The following is a 16064-nucleotide window of genomic DNA, read 5'->3' on the forward strand; positions in this document are numbered from 1 at the left end:
AATTTAAATCATCAAATAAAATTTTATATATAATTTAAATAATTTTTAAAAATTTTAAAAATTTATTTTTAATACAAGTACATAAATATATTTTAAAACTTTGTTTGTTGATAAAACCTTATTTGTTGATAAATCATTATCGGAATCAAATAATTTCATTAATACCAGTTCATAAATTACAATAAAAGATGAAAATTTAGTCCTTTAGGTAAAGTTAAAATACAGATAAACATTTATAAATTTCAATTTGATTTCAGATAAATTAGCATTAGAATTAATTCGATAATTAAAAACAACTCTGAAACCAGCAGGGATGGATGGGATTTCCATTACCAATAATAAATTAATGTAATAATAATTGTTTTTAAAAAAAGATTAAATATATTAAAATAATATATTTTTATTCCAGAAAAAATCTAAACAAGCTTAAATCTAATCCCAAGCCGAGTTTTGCAATTAGGATTTGACAAAAATATGAAGAAAGTCTTTGATCATCATCATGCATGATGGATGTAATCATCATGATCATCAAAGCCACATCTTGCAAATTAGTAAACATATGATTAGCCAACAAATTCTCATCATCCATGAAAAAAAAAAAAAAAAAACCCCACAAAACACATAATGATAGGTATTCTTTTTCCTCCTATATACGATTGAGGGGGGTACAATTTTCTCAGCAAGATCAACCAACCACAACCGTTCGATTGGATGATCCCTCTACTGTGATCTCCTCTGTGATCTCATTTCCCTAACCAACCCCACACAATCCAGCAAACACGTCTAGTTAAGAAAAAAAGACCCAAAGCAGAAAAAAGAAAAAAAGAAAGAGAAACAGAAAAGGAAAGGACATTTTTTCAAGAGCAAGAGACAATCATCACGTAATTTATAATCATGATCATCTCTGCAGTTCCATCATACGACAAAAGTCCTCAAAGCACACAAACCCATCTCCGTTCTTATCAACCACTGCTATCATACCCGCGCAATCCTCTAACGTGCACTTTTCGTCGCCAAATGCCTTGTAAACATTTAATAATTCCTCTGCCGTTATCCTTCCATCACGATCCGAATCAAAAAACACAAAGGCGTCTCTCAGCTCGTCATCCCCCGCCGGCTCGCAAGCCGACCCGAGACGACTCGCAAGGGCCTCAACACTAACATGGTCCCTCTCACCTAACATAACGGCCATCTCCTCGCTGCTGGGCGGCTCGGCCCCAAGCCGGGTAAGAAGAGCCTCCAGCTCGTTTCTCGAGACAAGGCCGTCGTTATCTCTGTCAATTACCTTGAAAGCCTGGGTCAACTCGAAGTAAAAATCGGTCGACATATCGGACCAGTCACCAGATATTTGTGGCAAAACACTAGTAGGAGTCCGAAAACCAGCGTTGGCTGCAGCGGAATTGGGCTTGACGTTAGAGACAGAGGCATCGGAGGCATCGGAGGAGGCGGTACCTGAGCTAAACGATGATGGTTCTGATCTTGATAGCATGGATCGGTCTTTTTTGGATCCGAAAAATCGCTTCGGGCTGAGTTTTTTTATGAGTTGCATGGCGAAATCTGAAGGATTGATAGAGACCCAGGAGGAGGATAGGGCTATAATTAAGACAAAGAGAAGAGAAACAATGGAAGGGTTCTGAGACGAAAGATAGCAGGAGCAGGATGCTTAAATGGAGTGTGAAGGCCATGAGGCAACTTCCACGAAGCTTCCAATTAAGCAGTACACTATATATATATATATAAAGAGCACTGGCCACCACACCGAAAAAAGTGAAATATATATATATATATGGGCCCGCGCTACTATACTACGGCTCTGTATTTTTTTGAAAAAGTCGGTATTAAGTAATGCAAATAGTCCGTATTTTATTCGTGAAAAATGATGTCTAAATTAAGTTAATGCAAATTAATTATTTAAATTATAATATAAATTGAGATTAATAAGTTTATTTTATTTTAATTAGAAGGTAAAAAAATAATGATATTAATTTATTTTTTTCAAAAAATATCATGATATCTTGAAAAAAAAAGGAGGGCATGAAAATAGATATAAAAAAATGAAAAAATTAGACCACATCAACAACAGAAAAAAAATTAATATGAGAAATTAACTACATAAAAATAATAAATAAAAAAATAAAAATAAAAATAAACAATTAGACCACATCAACAACCAGAAAAAAAAAATTAATATGAGAATTTAACTACATAAAAATATTTAAAATAAAAAATAATAAATAAAAATAAATAAAAAATAAATAAGAGGGTAATCAAATATATTCAATTAGAGGGTTAAATTTAAAAGAAAACGCTTTAATAAAAGAAAAAATTTAAAAAATAGGGACCAAATTAAAAAAAATACACTATAAACTTAAATTGAATGGTGAAATTAAAACCAATAAAACTTTAACAAAAATACCATCAAATTAAAAAAAAATACACTATAAATTTAAATTGAATGGTGAAACTTTAACAAAAATACCAAGAAAAAAATAAAAATAAAAAAAATAAAAACCAAATTAAAAAAATAATACAACAAGTTATAATTCAATGATAAAATTGAAAACAAACAAAAAAATTATAAAAAAGACTAAGGAAAAATAGAAATAAAAAATAAAAACTAAAATTAAAATACAAAAAATAAAAAGGATAAATATGTATTTTTCAGGGAGCAAAGGAGGGAAAAAAAATGGTTATCAATAACAAATTGTTCATCCAACGTTGACATGCATTGCACTATAAAGAAAAAAACGTGATGGCACATCCAAATACACGGTGAAAGATCAGGCTCGGCCACCAAAAAACATTGCATATATCGTTTAAAGGTCATGAATACCTTGCATGCCCTGACATGTGGGGATCATGAGCCAAAAAAAAAATTGAATATATAAGTTTTATTATTCAACAAAAATACATTAAATGAATTTGAAATTAAGAAAAGAAACTACATAAAATGATGAAAAGGCTTTTGAACTCATGCCTTTTTTTTTTCCAGATTTTATGAACAAGAATATTTTTTATATTTTCTAAAATTAAAAGGATAGAAATACCATTGGTCTAATAATCCATTGAAAAATATTGAATTACCATGGAACTTAAAGCATTATTTTTTTTTTAATCAAGAGTAAAAAAATTCACTATTGAAGTGAATGTATTTTTTTTATGAACAATAATTTTCTTTGCATGTGTTTGTTTATATTAATACTTTTTTAAAAAATAAACTATTAGATGGGAGACTAGTTAGGTGGCCCATGCTCCACCACGGGCCAACTTATTTTTAGTATAAAAATATTAAAAAAACTTAAAATTTAAAAGTCTTAGATTAATCTATAAGGATAAACTCAAAAATTTTGAGCTAGTTATACCGTCGAACCCCAAAACCTTTCTTTAAGTGTAGCAGGGTTGTAAAACCTATAACCTCAAGTTACTTAGGTTTAAAAGGAGACGTTAGATTCAATTTAATAATAAAAATAAAAACAACAATAATAATTGATTTTACCATTTAAAATAAATTTTTGTTTTGTTTTTTGAAAGCAATTTTCAAATTTAATACTATTAATGAATTTAATAATATTAATAATAATATTAAACTTATTTAGTCCAAGTTTTTATAATTTTTAATCTTTTCAAATAAAATTTATATTTTTTTATAATAATAATTTTTTTAAAAATTTATTAATAACAATAATAATTTTTAATTTTACCTTTCAAATCAAATCTATATTTGTTTTTTAATATTAATAATATTTTTTAAAAAATTATTAATTGTTATATTAATAATATTCATTATAATACAAATAATAATAATAATAATACACAAGCAATCTGGATCTGGCACCCAATCAAAACCATATAACCCAGACCAGCCAATCTCAGACTCAAAATCCTTCATCTATCCTTTAAATTCAGCAAAATTCAAAAGAAATTATTAGAATAAACAACTTAGAGTTACTTGTACCAACCCAGTACACTAACAAAGAAGTTACATCTATTTAGAACAAAGAGAAGCAACAATAAAGTCAATGTCATCCCGTGTAAAATCAATCAAAATCAAGAGTCATCATGCAGCCAGATACATTGCAATAAGTCTTGTATCTAACTATAAACCCCTCTTCACTTAACAAATTAGAGGAATGACATGCCAAAACAAATAACTCAGCAACCCACAGCAGGCCACATACACCACAAAAAAAATAACAAAAGATAAACCCCGACAATTTATCAGAACTAGCCAGCTTCTCCTTAATAAACACTCTTCTAATTCATACTGAAAACATCAAAAGTCAACAGTAGAACACTGATATTTTTTAGTTATTGTTATAATGTGAGTTGCTGGTTCTGGGACCTGCCTTCCATGTCCTGGAAATCACAAGAAAGGGAACCGAAAAAGAGTGTGTCTTTCTTTTCTACTTGAAAGTTATTTCTCTTTACGATTTTTGTACCTATCCCCTTGTCTTCTTGCTGCTTTGGTCAGATTCATGGGTGTGAATGGTTTGCTTCAAACCTATGGGAATATCATAGTTTCCAGACTTAACATATCCACCAATCTGAAAAGGAGTTTGATTTGTTGAATTTTCAAGTTAATCTATAACTTATCAGATTAATTTGAATTAATTATTCTCATTAGAATAAGAATATTTTTTTATATAAAATATTGATTTAGCTAGGTTTAAACTGCTGAATAAAATCATTAAATATTTGATAAAATTTAATATGATTGAATAAATTTAACTGAGTTAATATATTCTTTGATTTAATAAAAAAATATATTCCAGATTATATGTGGATAGCATTTAGCTTAGAACACGGCGCAAATATTATTTGGTAAAAATTTTAAATTTTTTTTATTGAAATTATTTTTATGTTTTTGAATTATTTTGATGCATTGATGTAAAAATAAAATTAAAAAATTATTTTAAAGACTTTTCAAGAAAAAAATACTTTAAAAAACATTTACTGACACAGTATCAAACTCTACTTTTAAGGAAATCTATCTGCTTCTCCTAAGTTAGAAATTTCTGGGATGGTTTTAGTGATTAAGAAATAAGTAACAAGGACCTGTTCACTTAGCTAGCTTACGAAACTAGTTTGTCCAGTATTGGGTGCTAGATTAGGAGTTAATTAATTGATTCCCCAACCACCTTGTGGTTGATTAAATTATATTTGGATAGCATTTAGCTTAGAACACAGCCCAAATATTATTTGGTAAAAAATTAAAAAAAAAATTGATTGAAAATTTTTTTATGCTTTTGAATTATTTTGATGCATCGATGTAAAAAATAAAATAAAAAAATTATTTTAAAGATTAAAAAAAAATACTTTAAAAAATAATTGCTAACACAGTATCAAACTCTACTTTTAAGGAAATCTATCTGCTTCTCCTAAGTTAGAAATTTCTGGGATGGTTTTAGTGATTAAGAAATAAGTAACAAGGACCTGTTCACTTAGCTAGCTTACGAAACTAGTTTGTCCAGTATTGGGTGCTAGATTAGGAGTTAATTAATTGATTCCCCAACCACCTTGTGGTTGATTATTTGTTTGTTTTAACATTACAAACAATTGAACCTTCAAAATCCATCTTCATCACAGTTGAATTATATTTGCGAGGTTGATTTTGCGAGTTAATTTTCCGGGAAGATGGTGGCATGACTTTGTTTTTTCTGTTTCAATGGATGATGATAACCTAGAATTTCAAAAGCATACAGCGGACCGAAGAAGTTTCCAGTTATTTAAGCAATAATTCAGAAGAAAGCAGGGCATGAATTTTGACCATGCTATTGCGCTACCTGATGCAAGACACTTGCAAATGCAACGAAATTGATATTTTCAACAATAATTCTGTAAGTTTATCCAGAATTTTTATGGTAATCGAGCAATAATTAGTGATATTTTATTATTTATTTCTTAAACTTATCTTAAAAATAAATATTAAATAAAAATAATATTCATAATCTTCTAATAAAAACCCTAAGATATAAATATGGAATGAGCTACGCAATCCCCTTAATTTTTCCAACATAATAATTAGCTTTTTTTATTTTCTTTTCCAGATACAGGGTTTCTTTTTTTCTATTGTAAAACAAAAGGTTAATTACTTGATATTTTTAAAAAGAAAAAAATAACCTCGTTGAATTTTCAGTTTATTAGCTCCATAGACAAAGATTTGTTCCAAAGCCATTTGAACATTGGAAAATAACGGTTATATATTCATTTGGTAAATGATTTTACAAGGTAACATTCTATCATTTTAAGAGATTTTAAATATAATTATTAATTTTTATACTATACGAAGGAGATAAATCTGAGAAAAGGAGAGAAACAATAAGGAGGGAATTAAAAATTTTAATTTTTAAGGAAAAGAAAGATATTTGTATCTTTTTTATTTCTCCTAGCAAAATATGATATTTTTATTTATTTACTTTTTAAAAAGGTAATAAATTGGGCGTAATAAATTGCATGGAGATTCATTTCATGGATTTCTTGGCATCTAAAACTAAACTTTGACACCGCCCTGGCTGAATGGCAATTGCATGAAAGCTTTGCAAGTTACCAAGTCTTTCATTTCTGTCGGTAAAAGGAAGGAAAAATCAGATGTCTTTCTTAAGTTCTTAGCATCCTCGTAATTTCTATTGACTTTTTTCAAAGACTTGTATTTACAATCAACAAAGGTGAAAAAGTATATATGTCATGCTAATCATGTAATCATACAACTCATATTCAAAATTAAAATCTAATCTCAAAAAATTAAAAAAAATCTAATAAAAATATGACATAATAAAAACATATTTCAAGGCACCATCATTATTGGAATGAAGTTGAGTGACGTTATAAAATCAGTTAATTTTTAATAAGTCAGATTTCAGTTAGTTCAAGAACCAAATAATACAAAAAAAAAATTCATATATTAAACTAAAAAGTTCACAAGTATTATTCATTAAAGATGCTGAAATTCAAGTTTTATACATGTTTAAATAGTTCTGAGAAATTAACTATAATGAATATATCCTTGTGTACTAAATTGACTCACTTACAAAAACTAACTCAAAACCTTTACTAGTAAGCTCAAACTCTAATCCAAACAAGTCTTGGATCCTAATTGAAAATAAAGTATTAATTAAGTCCAAATAAGTCTTGAGATGAAGATAATAGAATAAAAATAAAGCTCAAAAGTTTAAGTCTTGTTTTGTCGTGAGAAGAGAAAAAGGAATAGAAAACATTAAAGGTTAGATATAAGACTTATTTATAACATATAATGTTGCCTAATAATCCTATGAAATAAAAGAGAACTTCTTGTTTTTTTGGTTTCCAAGTTAGAATAGAATTCTGATTTCAGCCTTGTATTTAAAGCGTGTTTAGTATTGTGGTGGCGGTTGTGGTTGTGGTTTAAAAAAAATTATTTAATAAAAAATACTTTTAGTTGTAGTTGGTTTGAAAAAATATATATTTGATTAAAACTGTGGATGAAATTGAGGTTGAACAAAAAGTAGTTTAAAGTGTTTAGTTAAAAAATGCTTTTCAAATTGAAGTTATGAAATAATTAAATATATATATATATATATATATATATATATTTATATTGATGGTTTTTAATTAAAATATTTGTGATTTAACTAATGTTATTACATCATAAAATAAACAATATTTTATATAAAGTATTTTTTTATTGTTGCATTAAACTATGTTCAATTTCATTACACATGAAATCTATTCAACAAATATTATAATTTCCATAGTTTCCTAAGCGTGTAACAATATCATATAAAATATCATTAGAAATAAAATTGGGATTGGGATCAAATTCTTTAAATGCTACGTCATCATACGATCTCTTTTAAATATAATTATATAATGCTATTAAATCATGTTAAACATTAATTTTTCAAATAAAATACAATATCTGAGAAATTTTTTCAATTTTTTTTTATTTTACTGAGTCACACCCGGTTCAATGCATTTAGGTTTGGGCTGGACCTAGTTCGACCCATTAACAATGTAGCTATTGTCTACTGTTCACATAAAAGAACAGTGGAGACATGGTGCAGAAGAAGGAGAAGGAGAAGGGGAAGGAGAAAGAAAAGGGGAACACCATCCACTGTTCTTCAACGTGAACAGTGGACATGGTGCAGAAAAAGAAGAAGAAAAGGAAGATCATGTCTCCACTGTTCTTCAACGTGAACAGTGGACATGGTGCAGAAAAAGAAGAAGAAAAGGAAGATCATGTCTCCACTGTTCTTCAACGTGAACAGTGGACATGGTGCAGAAAAAGAAGAAGAAAAGGAAGATCATGTCTCCACTGTTCTTCAACGTGAACAATGGTGTCTCCACTATTCACATTGCAGAACAGTGGAGACATAATGCAGAAGGAGGAGGAGGAGGGGAAGGAGAAGAAGAAGGGAAAGGGGAAGACCATGTCTCCACTGTTCACGTTGCAGAACAGTAGACATGGTGCAGAAGCAGAAGAAAGGAAAGGGGAAGGGAAAGGAAAAGGAGAAGAGCTGGGAATCCTTTCTCTGTGCTTCTGCAAGGCGCGCCATTGTTTACTGTGTTATAACACAGTTGAAACAAAAGCAGTGGGAAGTTGCTTCGTGAGACCCTGCGTTCCAAATGCAGTAAGCGGCGGGACCCATGAACAGTAAAACCCATTTTTGCAGCAACCAAACATGTAGGAGTTGCGTTTTGTTTAAAACGCAGCCGCAGCCGCTTAAATAAACAGCACCTTATTATTCTTTTAGAAAGAAAATGATGTTGTCTTCAATGCTTTTCTTCACCGCCATATGTGTTTTCTAAGTTAGCTTGGATTCAAATATTTTCTTTGTTATGTTTTCTCCTCACATGAAAACATCATAGTGTTAGTTTAATATGTTATGTAGTCAATCGGTTTGTTACATGTGATATTATTATATTTGTGTAATTACATATTTATTATTAATAAAAGCTTAATTTATCTTTAATATTTATATAATATTATATTAATAAATTTAATATTTGATTTATGAATCTAGAGTAAAGATAAAGTTCATGGGACAAAAATACTTTATAAAGAAAATTATAAAGTTGTTATAATTATAATATTCCTATTGCATCAAATCATCGTTTCTAAAATATTTATGGTGGATACTCTCTTAAATATTAAAAATTTATTAGAACTGTAAAGAATGGTACATGTTATATTTTTTTTTCATAAAAATAAGTATTTATTCTTATAAGTTGAAGTATAAAAGATATTTAAAACTAATATATAGGTATCTGTCAAAATACATATATATTGAACCGACATATATAAAAATTCTATATGAACATATCACATGTATTTATAAAAAAATTCACATGTTGGTTTTGTAAATTATCTTATATAAGAATTATTATGTTTTAATCTTGTTATGTGTTATCTTGGTAAAGATAATAAATGAACAAATATTAAATATATCATAAATTATATAAAAATATTTAGATGATCAATTCAACCCTTGTATGTTTTGTGTTTTCATAAAATGGTTATATTTTCTCCTTGGTCATTCTAAGTTTAATCTTCTGAAATTCATCCCACTGATTTTTCTACTCTTGAAAACTTCTAAGGCCTAAAAATAGTCGATTACGAATCTCTCCCTAAATTTTAACCCAATTTCAAACCAGTCTTTTTAAAGTTTAAACTCTAGCAATTCTATCATCTGGGTAATTGTTATTTCAATTAGGTCCTCCACTGAAGTTTAGGTCCATAGAATATGAGCTGAATAGCATGAAACTAATCAGACACGCTTGCTCTCCATTTATGCCACTGGCAATATTTCTGGACAAATAAAATCAAGAAGAAAGATGTTATCTGCTGCTGAGATGGGTGGTGCTCCCAAATTTTCCATCTTTTATCACCGGGTCCATAAATTGTATCTCCCTCTCACCCTTTTCTGTGAAAAGATAAGTTTTTGAAGAAATTCAATCTTTCCAGCGACATACTAACTTCTAAATTCAAGTAGAATATCCCAATTTTCCTAGAACACTTGTATATCTACAATATTTGAAGTATATTTGTGGCGTCGACTTCGGTATTCATCTAGACAAGGTTTCATGTTATTGGATTGTTAGGTCAACTTAAATATTATTAAAATTATTTTATTTTATTTTAAAAAAAATTACTAATTAATCTAATTCAATTAAATCATGTTAAACATGTTATTAAAAGCTCGGGTAGAGTAATTAATTGAGATTCATGGAGTAATTATTTGTTTTTTATTTAACTTCAATCCTGACGAAGCATGGATCAAACTTTGAATGGCAAGTTTTAACATAAAAGCGTCATCAAGCTTAACCACTAAGATTTGAAATCACTCTCACTTTGCATCCATGGAAATTAAAAGTCGACAAGCTTTTATATATAATATTCCGTGAAGAAGATCAACTACCATAAATCCCGTGATAGGTTCCCGGTGCGATTGAAATTAGGTCAGAAATTAAGAGGGTGGCCCACAGTGCAACCATAAGAGAAGAAAAACTATCCTATCACCTTCAAACCTGACACAGTTATGAGATTGGCAGGAGGAGGAAATGCAAGGGACGTAGGATGATATATATATATATAGATGTAGATGTAGGTGGGAAGGAAAGCCAAGCCAAGTAGGAGGAGGTTGGAAAGTTGACAGAAATAGTTCCACAATTACGGCAGAGATTGATCGCACTTTTGGCGCCGACTGACAGAGGCACGCGGAAACAGTTAGGCACACGGAATTCTTTGTGTTTATAAATAAATTAAGAGTATTTTTTGAGTAAGATAAATGTTGGTTTTTATAATATTTTTTTATTAAAATATGTTAAAAACTGGACTATAATATCAAACATAATTTAAAAAACGTCTAGTATTGTGTTTTGTTATCATGAATAAAAGGTTGGAAATAAAAATGAATGAATTTAAATTTTAATAGTGTATTTGAAAAAATAATAAGAAATTTAAAAAATTCTTAATGCATTTATAATAAATGTAGTGATAATAATAAAATTTATTTTTAAAATAATATTAAAAACAATAAAGATAATTGTGGTGATATTAATTAGTAAAAATTAAGATAATCACCACCAACATGAGAGATCATTATGGTAAAATAAAATTAGTAGGATGATAGAATAGAAGTGCGAATGCAATAATGATAATAATGATAAAAAAAAATAATACTAATAATATTAAAATGGAGATAATGATAACATAGTTTAATATATAATAAATATAAATTCTTGCAAGATAAAAACACAAGTTTGATTTTTATGAAGTATATTTATTAAGAATGATAGCTATAAACTTTGAATGAGACTAATTTTATCTTTTGAAATAGTGTGATGATATTCGAGTAAGAATAAAAAAAATATAATAAATATAAATAACATATATTTTTTATATAAAAAATCTTTTCCCTTCCTTTTGTTTTACTCACTCTGTTTTTGTTTTTAGGGTTATGACAGCGCACGATATGGCTTATTTCGTCGTGGAAACTCAGTGGGCATCATCGGACCACAAGCACTCACTATTGTTTGTGGTCTAAGATGCTTGAATGAGAGGGAAAGGGAATTTTTTGTTGTCTGTTTTGACTTGTTGATATCTACTCCTTTCCTTCCTGCATTCGATGATGAATGTTCTAACAGTAATTATCAAATCAAATCCTATTTAGGTAGTTAAAAAATTGATTAAATTGAAAAAAATTAAAAAATTAAACTGAAAAAAATCAATTAAACTGATTAAAATTTTAAAAAATTGACTGGTTCGGTTCAATTTTAGTTTTATAAATTTAAAATTAAAAAAACTGAACTGAATCCAAACTAAAAAAACCAGAGAAAAACCTAGTCAAACAAGTTTTTTTCACAAAAACCAAATCAAAACCAGTTGATTTGAATCGGTTTTGATTTTTTTAAAAAAATTTAATTTGGTTACTTTTTTTGATAAAAACCGAATGGTTCGGTTCAATTTTAGTTTTATAAGTCTAAAATTAAAAAAACTGAATTGAATCCAAACTAAAAAAATCAGATAAAAACCTAGTCAAACAAGTTTTTTTCATAAAAACCGAATCAAAACCAGTTGGTTTGAACCGGTTTTGATTTTTTTTTTAAAAATCTAGTTTGGTTATTTTTTTTGATAAAAACCGAACCAAATAAAAAAATAATTACCCCTAACGAGCATAACATTATAAATTAATGAAATAATATTGAAATCAACCTAATTTAGATTTTATTTTAATTTAATTAAGCTAATCAAACTATGATTTGATATACAAGTCACTCTAGCTGCTCAAATCAACAACATACATTTTAATTTGAAAAAAAAATCAGCTCAAATTAAATTTCAAAATCTCCCTAGCCAAATAAAATTTAAGGAGTATAGGGGAATCCGTTAATTAGTCCAGGAGTCCTTGTACTTTCTAATTCTTTTAATGGGGTCCATTCATTTTTTTCCAATGCAAGTATAACCCCTATGATAGCTCCATCTATTCATGTAGTCCTTTCAAATAATTTTGTCTTCAATGGTGTCATTTGGCCGTTGATTTTGTATTTACTAAGAAAAAACTATTTCCACATGTCTACAACACAAAAGAAAAATAAAACTAATGGTTTCTAAGTCTAAAAAAAAATAGAAATAAAGAGAATGCAATTTAAGGTATTAGAAATAGTATATTTCAAGAGTAAAGCTTCTTTTTTTTTCAAAAAAAAAACATACAACTCATTTAATACACAAAACAAAACGTCATATTCAAAAGCAAGTTCCACATGTTTTTATTTGTTTTTTTTAAGTGGGTCTCACATAAAAAAATAATCACACTCAACCGGCTGCTGAGATGGGTGGTGCTCCCAAATTGTCCATCTTTTATCATCTGGTCCATAAATTCTATCTCCCTCTCACCCTTCTTGTGAAAAGATAAGTTTTTGAAGAAATTGAATCTTTCCAGCGACAGACTAACTTCTAAATTCAAGTAGAATATCCCAATTTTCCTAGAACACTTGTATATTTACAATATTTGAAGTATATTTGTGGCGTCGAGTTCGGTATTCATCTAGATAAGGTTTCATGCTATTGGATTGTTAGGTCAACTTAAATATTATTAAAATTATATTAGTTTATTTTTAAAAAAATTAAAAAATTAATCTAATTCAATTAAATCATGTTAAACATGTTATTAAAAGCTCGGGTAGAGTAATTAATTGAGATTCATGGAGTAATTATTTGTTTTTTATTTAACTTCAATCCTGACGAAGCATGGATCAAACTTTGAATGGCAAGTTTTAACATAAAAGCGTCATCAAGCTTAACCACTATGATTTGAAATCACTCTCACTTTGCATCCATGGAAATTAAAAGTCGACAAGCTTTTATATATAATATTCCGTGAAGAAGATCAACTACCATAAATCCCGTGATAGGTTCCCAGTGCGATTGAAATTAGGTCAGAAATTAAGAGGGTGGCCCACAGTGCAACCATAAGAGAAGAAAAATTATCCTATCACCTTCAAACTTGACACATTTATGAGAGCAAGGGACGTAGGATGATATATATATATATATAGATGTAGATGTAGGTGGGAAGGAAAGCCAAGCCAAGTAGGAGGAGGTTGGAAAGTTGACAGAAATAGTTCCACAATTACGGCAGAGATTGATCGCACTTTTGGCGCCGACTGACAGAGGCACGCGGAAACAGTTAGGCACACGGAATTCTTTGTGTTTATAAATAAATTAAGAGTATTTTTTGAGTAAGATAAATGTTGGTTTTTATAATATTTTTTTATTAAAATATGTTAAAAACTGGACTATAATATCAAACATAATTTAAAAAACGTCTAGTATTGTGTTTTGTTATCATGAATAAAAGGTTGGAAATAAAAATGAATGAATTTAAATTTTAATAGTGTATTTGAAAAAATAATAAGAAATTTAAAAAATTCTTAATGCATTTATAATAAATGTAGTGATAATAATAAAATTTATTTTTAAAATAATATTAAAAACAATAAAGATAATTGTGGTGATATTAATTAGTAAAAATTAAGATAATCACCACCAACATGAGAGATCATTATGGTAAAATAAAATTAGTAGGATGATAGAATAGAAGTGCGAATGCAATAATGATAATAATGATAAAAAAAAATAATACTAATAATATTAAGATGGAGATAATGATAACATAGTTTAATATATAATAAATATAAATTCTTGCAAGATAAAAACTTTATGAAGTATATTTATTAAGAATGATAGCTATAAACTTTGAATGAGACTAATTTTATCTTTTGAAATAGTGTGATGATATTCGAGTAAGAATAAAAAAAATATAATAAATATAAATAACATATATTTTTTATATAAAAAATCTTTTCCCTTCCTTTTGTTTTACTCACTCTGTTTTTGTTTTTAGGGTTATGACAGCGCACGATATGGCTTATTTCGTCGTGGAAACTCAGTGGGCATCATCGGACCACAAGCACTCACTATTGTTTGTGGTCTAAGATGCTTGAATGAGAGGGAAAGGGAATTTTTTGTTGTCTGTTTTGACTTGTTGATATCTACTCCTTTCCTTCCTGCATTCGATGATGAATGTTCTAACAGTAATTATCAAATCAAATCCTATTTAGGTAGTTAAAAAATTGATTAAATTGAAAAAAATTAAAAAATTAAACTGAAAAAAATCAATTAAACTGATTAAAATTTTAAAAAATTAATTGGTTCGGTTCAATTTTAGTTTTATAAGTCTAAAATTAAAAAAACTGAATTGAATCCAAACTAAAAAAATCAGATAAAAACCTAGTCAAACAAGTTTTTTTCATAAAAACCGAATCAAAACCAGTTGGTTTGAACCGGTTTTGATTTTTTTTTTAAAAATCTAGTTTGGTTATTTTTTTTGATAAAAACCGAACCAAATAAAAAAATAATTACCCCTAACGAGCATAACATTATAAATTAATGAAATAATATTGAAATCAACCTAATTTAGATTTTATTTTAATTTAATTAAGCTAATCAAACTATGATTTGATATACAAGTCACTCTAGCTGCTCAAATCAACAACATACATTTTAATTTGAAAAAAAAATCAGCTCAAATTAAATTTCAAAATCTCCCTAGCCAAATAAAATTTAAGGAGTATAGGGGAATCCGTTAATTAGTCCAGGAGTCCTTGTACTTTCTAATTCTTTTAATGGGGTCCATTCATTTTTTTCCAATGCAAGTATAACCCCTATGATAGCTCCATCTATTCATGTAGTCCTTTCAAATAATTTTGTCTTCAATGGTGTCATTTGGCTGTTGATTTTGTATTTACTAAGAAAAAACTATTTCCACGTGTCTACAACACAAAAGAAAAATAAAACTAATGGTTTCTAAGTCTAAAAAAAAATAGAAATAAAGAGAATGCAATTTAAGGTATTAGAAATAGTATATTTCAAGAGTAAAGCTTCTTTTTTTTTCAAAAAAAAAACATACAACTCATTTAATACACAAAACAAAACGTCATATTCAAAAGCAAGTTCCACATGTTTTTATTTGTTTTTTTTAAGTGGGTCTCACATAAAAAAATAATCACACTCAACCACACCATGTTTCAAAAAAAATACAAGATGATGTTTGTTTTTTAATGGTAGCTTGTTTTTGAAAAAAAAATATTTTTTGCTTTGAATTATTTTTTAAAATATTTTTTGATGTATTAATATTAAAAATATTTTTTAAAAAAAATATTTATTATTTTAATATATTTTAATATAAAAACAATAATGACCCGGGAATTAGATGAATGCATCGTACCAATAACATAGAAGTCAATGAATGAAACGTGAAAACCAGGGATCACTAAGACATTCTTCCTTCTTCTTTTTCCTCTGCCTGAGAAAGTCATCGGACGTGCATAAAGGTTAGAGGAAAAATGGTGTTTCTTCCTCTCTTTTTTTATTTTTTTTATTTTTATTGGAGTTTCCTCCTCCAATGATTTGCATCATACTTGTTAGTTGATTGACAATTGAGTCTTTATTTGCTTCATACTCGGCTTTTCAAGAGGAATCGCATCACAATGTTAGGTGGTGTGATGTAGAATATTTTTTATTAAAA

At 28.1% G+C, this 16064-nt stretch overlaps 1 protein-coding gene across 1 annotated transcript; it reads right to left on the bottom strand.

Moving 5' to 3' along the window:
* Positions 1 to 617: 617 nt before the first annotated feature.
* LOC105131727 (probable calcium-binding protein CML36) lies at positions 618 to 1702 on the bottom strand. The gene has a single exon (XM_011034836.1). The coding sequence runs from the start codon at positions 1547 to 1549 to the stop codon at positions 899 to 901; it is 651 nt and encodes a 216-aa protein (XP_011033138.1). The 5' UTR covers positions 1550 to 1702; the 3' UTR covers positions 618 to 898.
* Between the last annotated feature and the right edge of the window lie 14362 nt (positions 1703 to 16064).

The sequence above is a fragment of the Populus euphratica genome, unplaced genomic scaffold (genome assembly GCF_000495115.2).
Source record: "Populus euphratica unplaced genomic scaffold, PopEup_1.0 scaffold101.1, whole genome shotgun sequence".
In the NCBI taxonomy this organism is placed as follows: Eukaryota; Viridiplantae; Streptophyta; class Magnoliopsida; order Malpighiales; family Salicaceae; genus Populus; species Populus euphratica.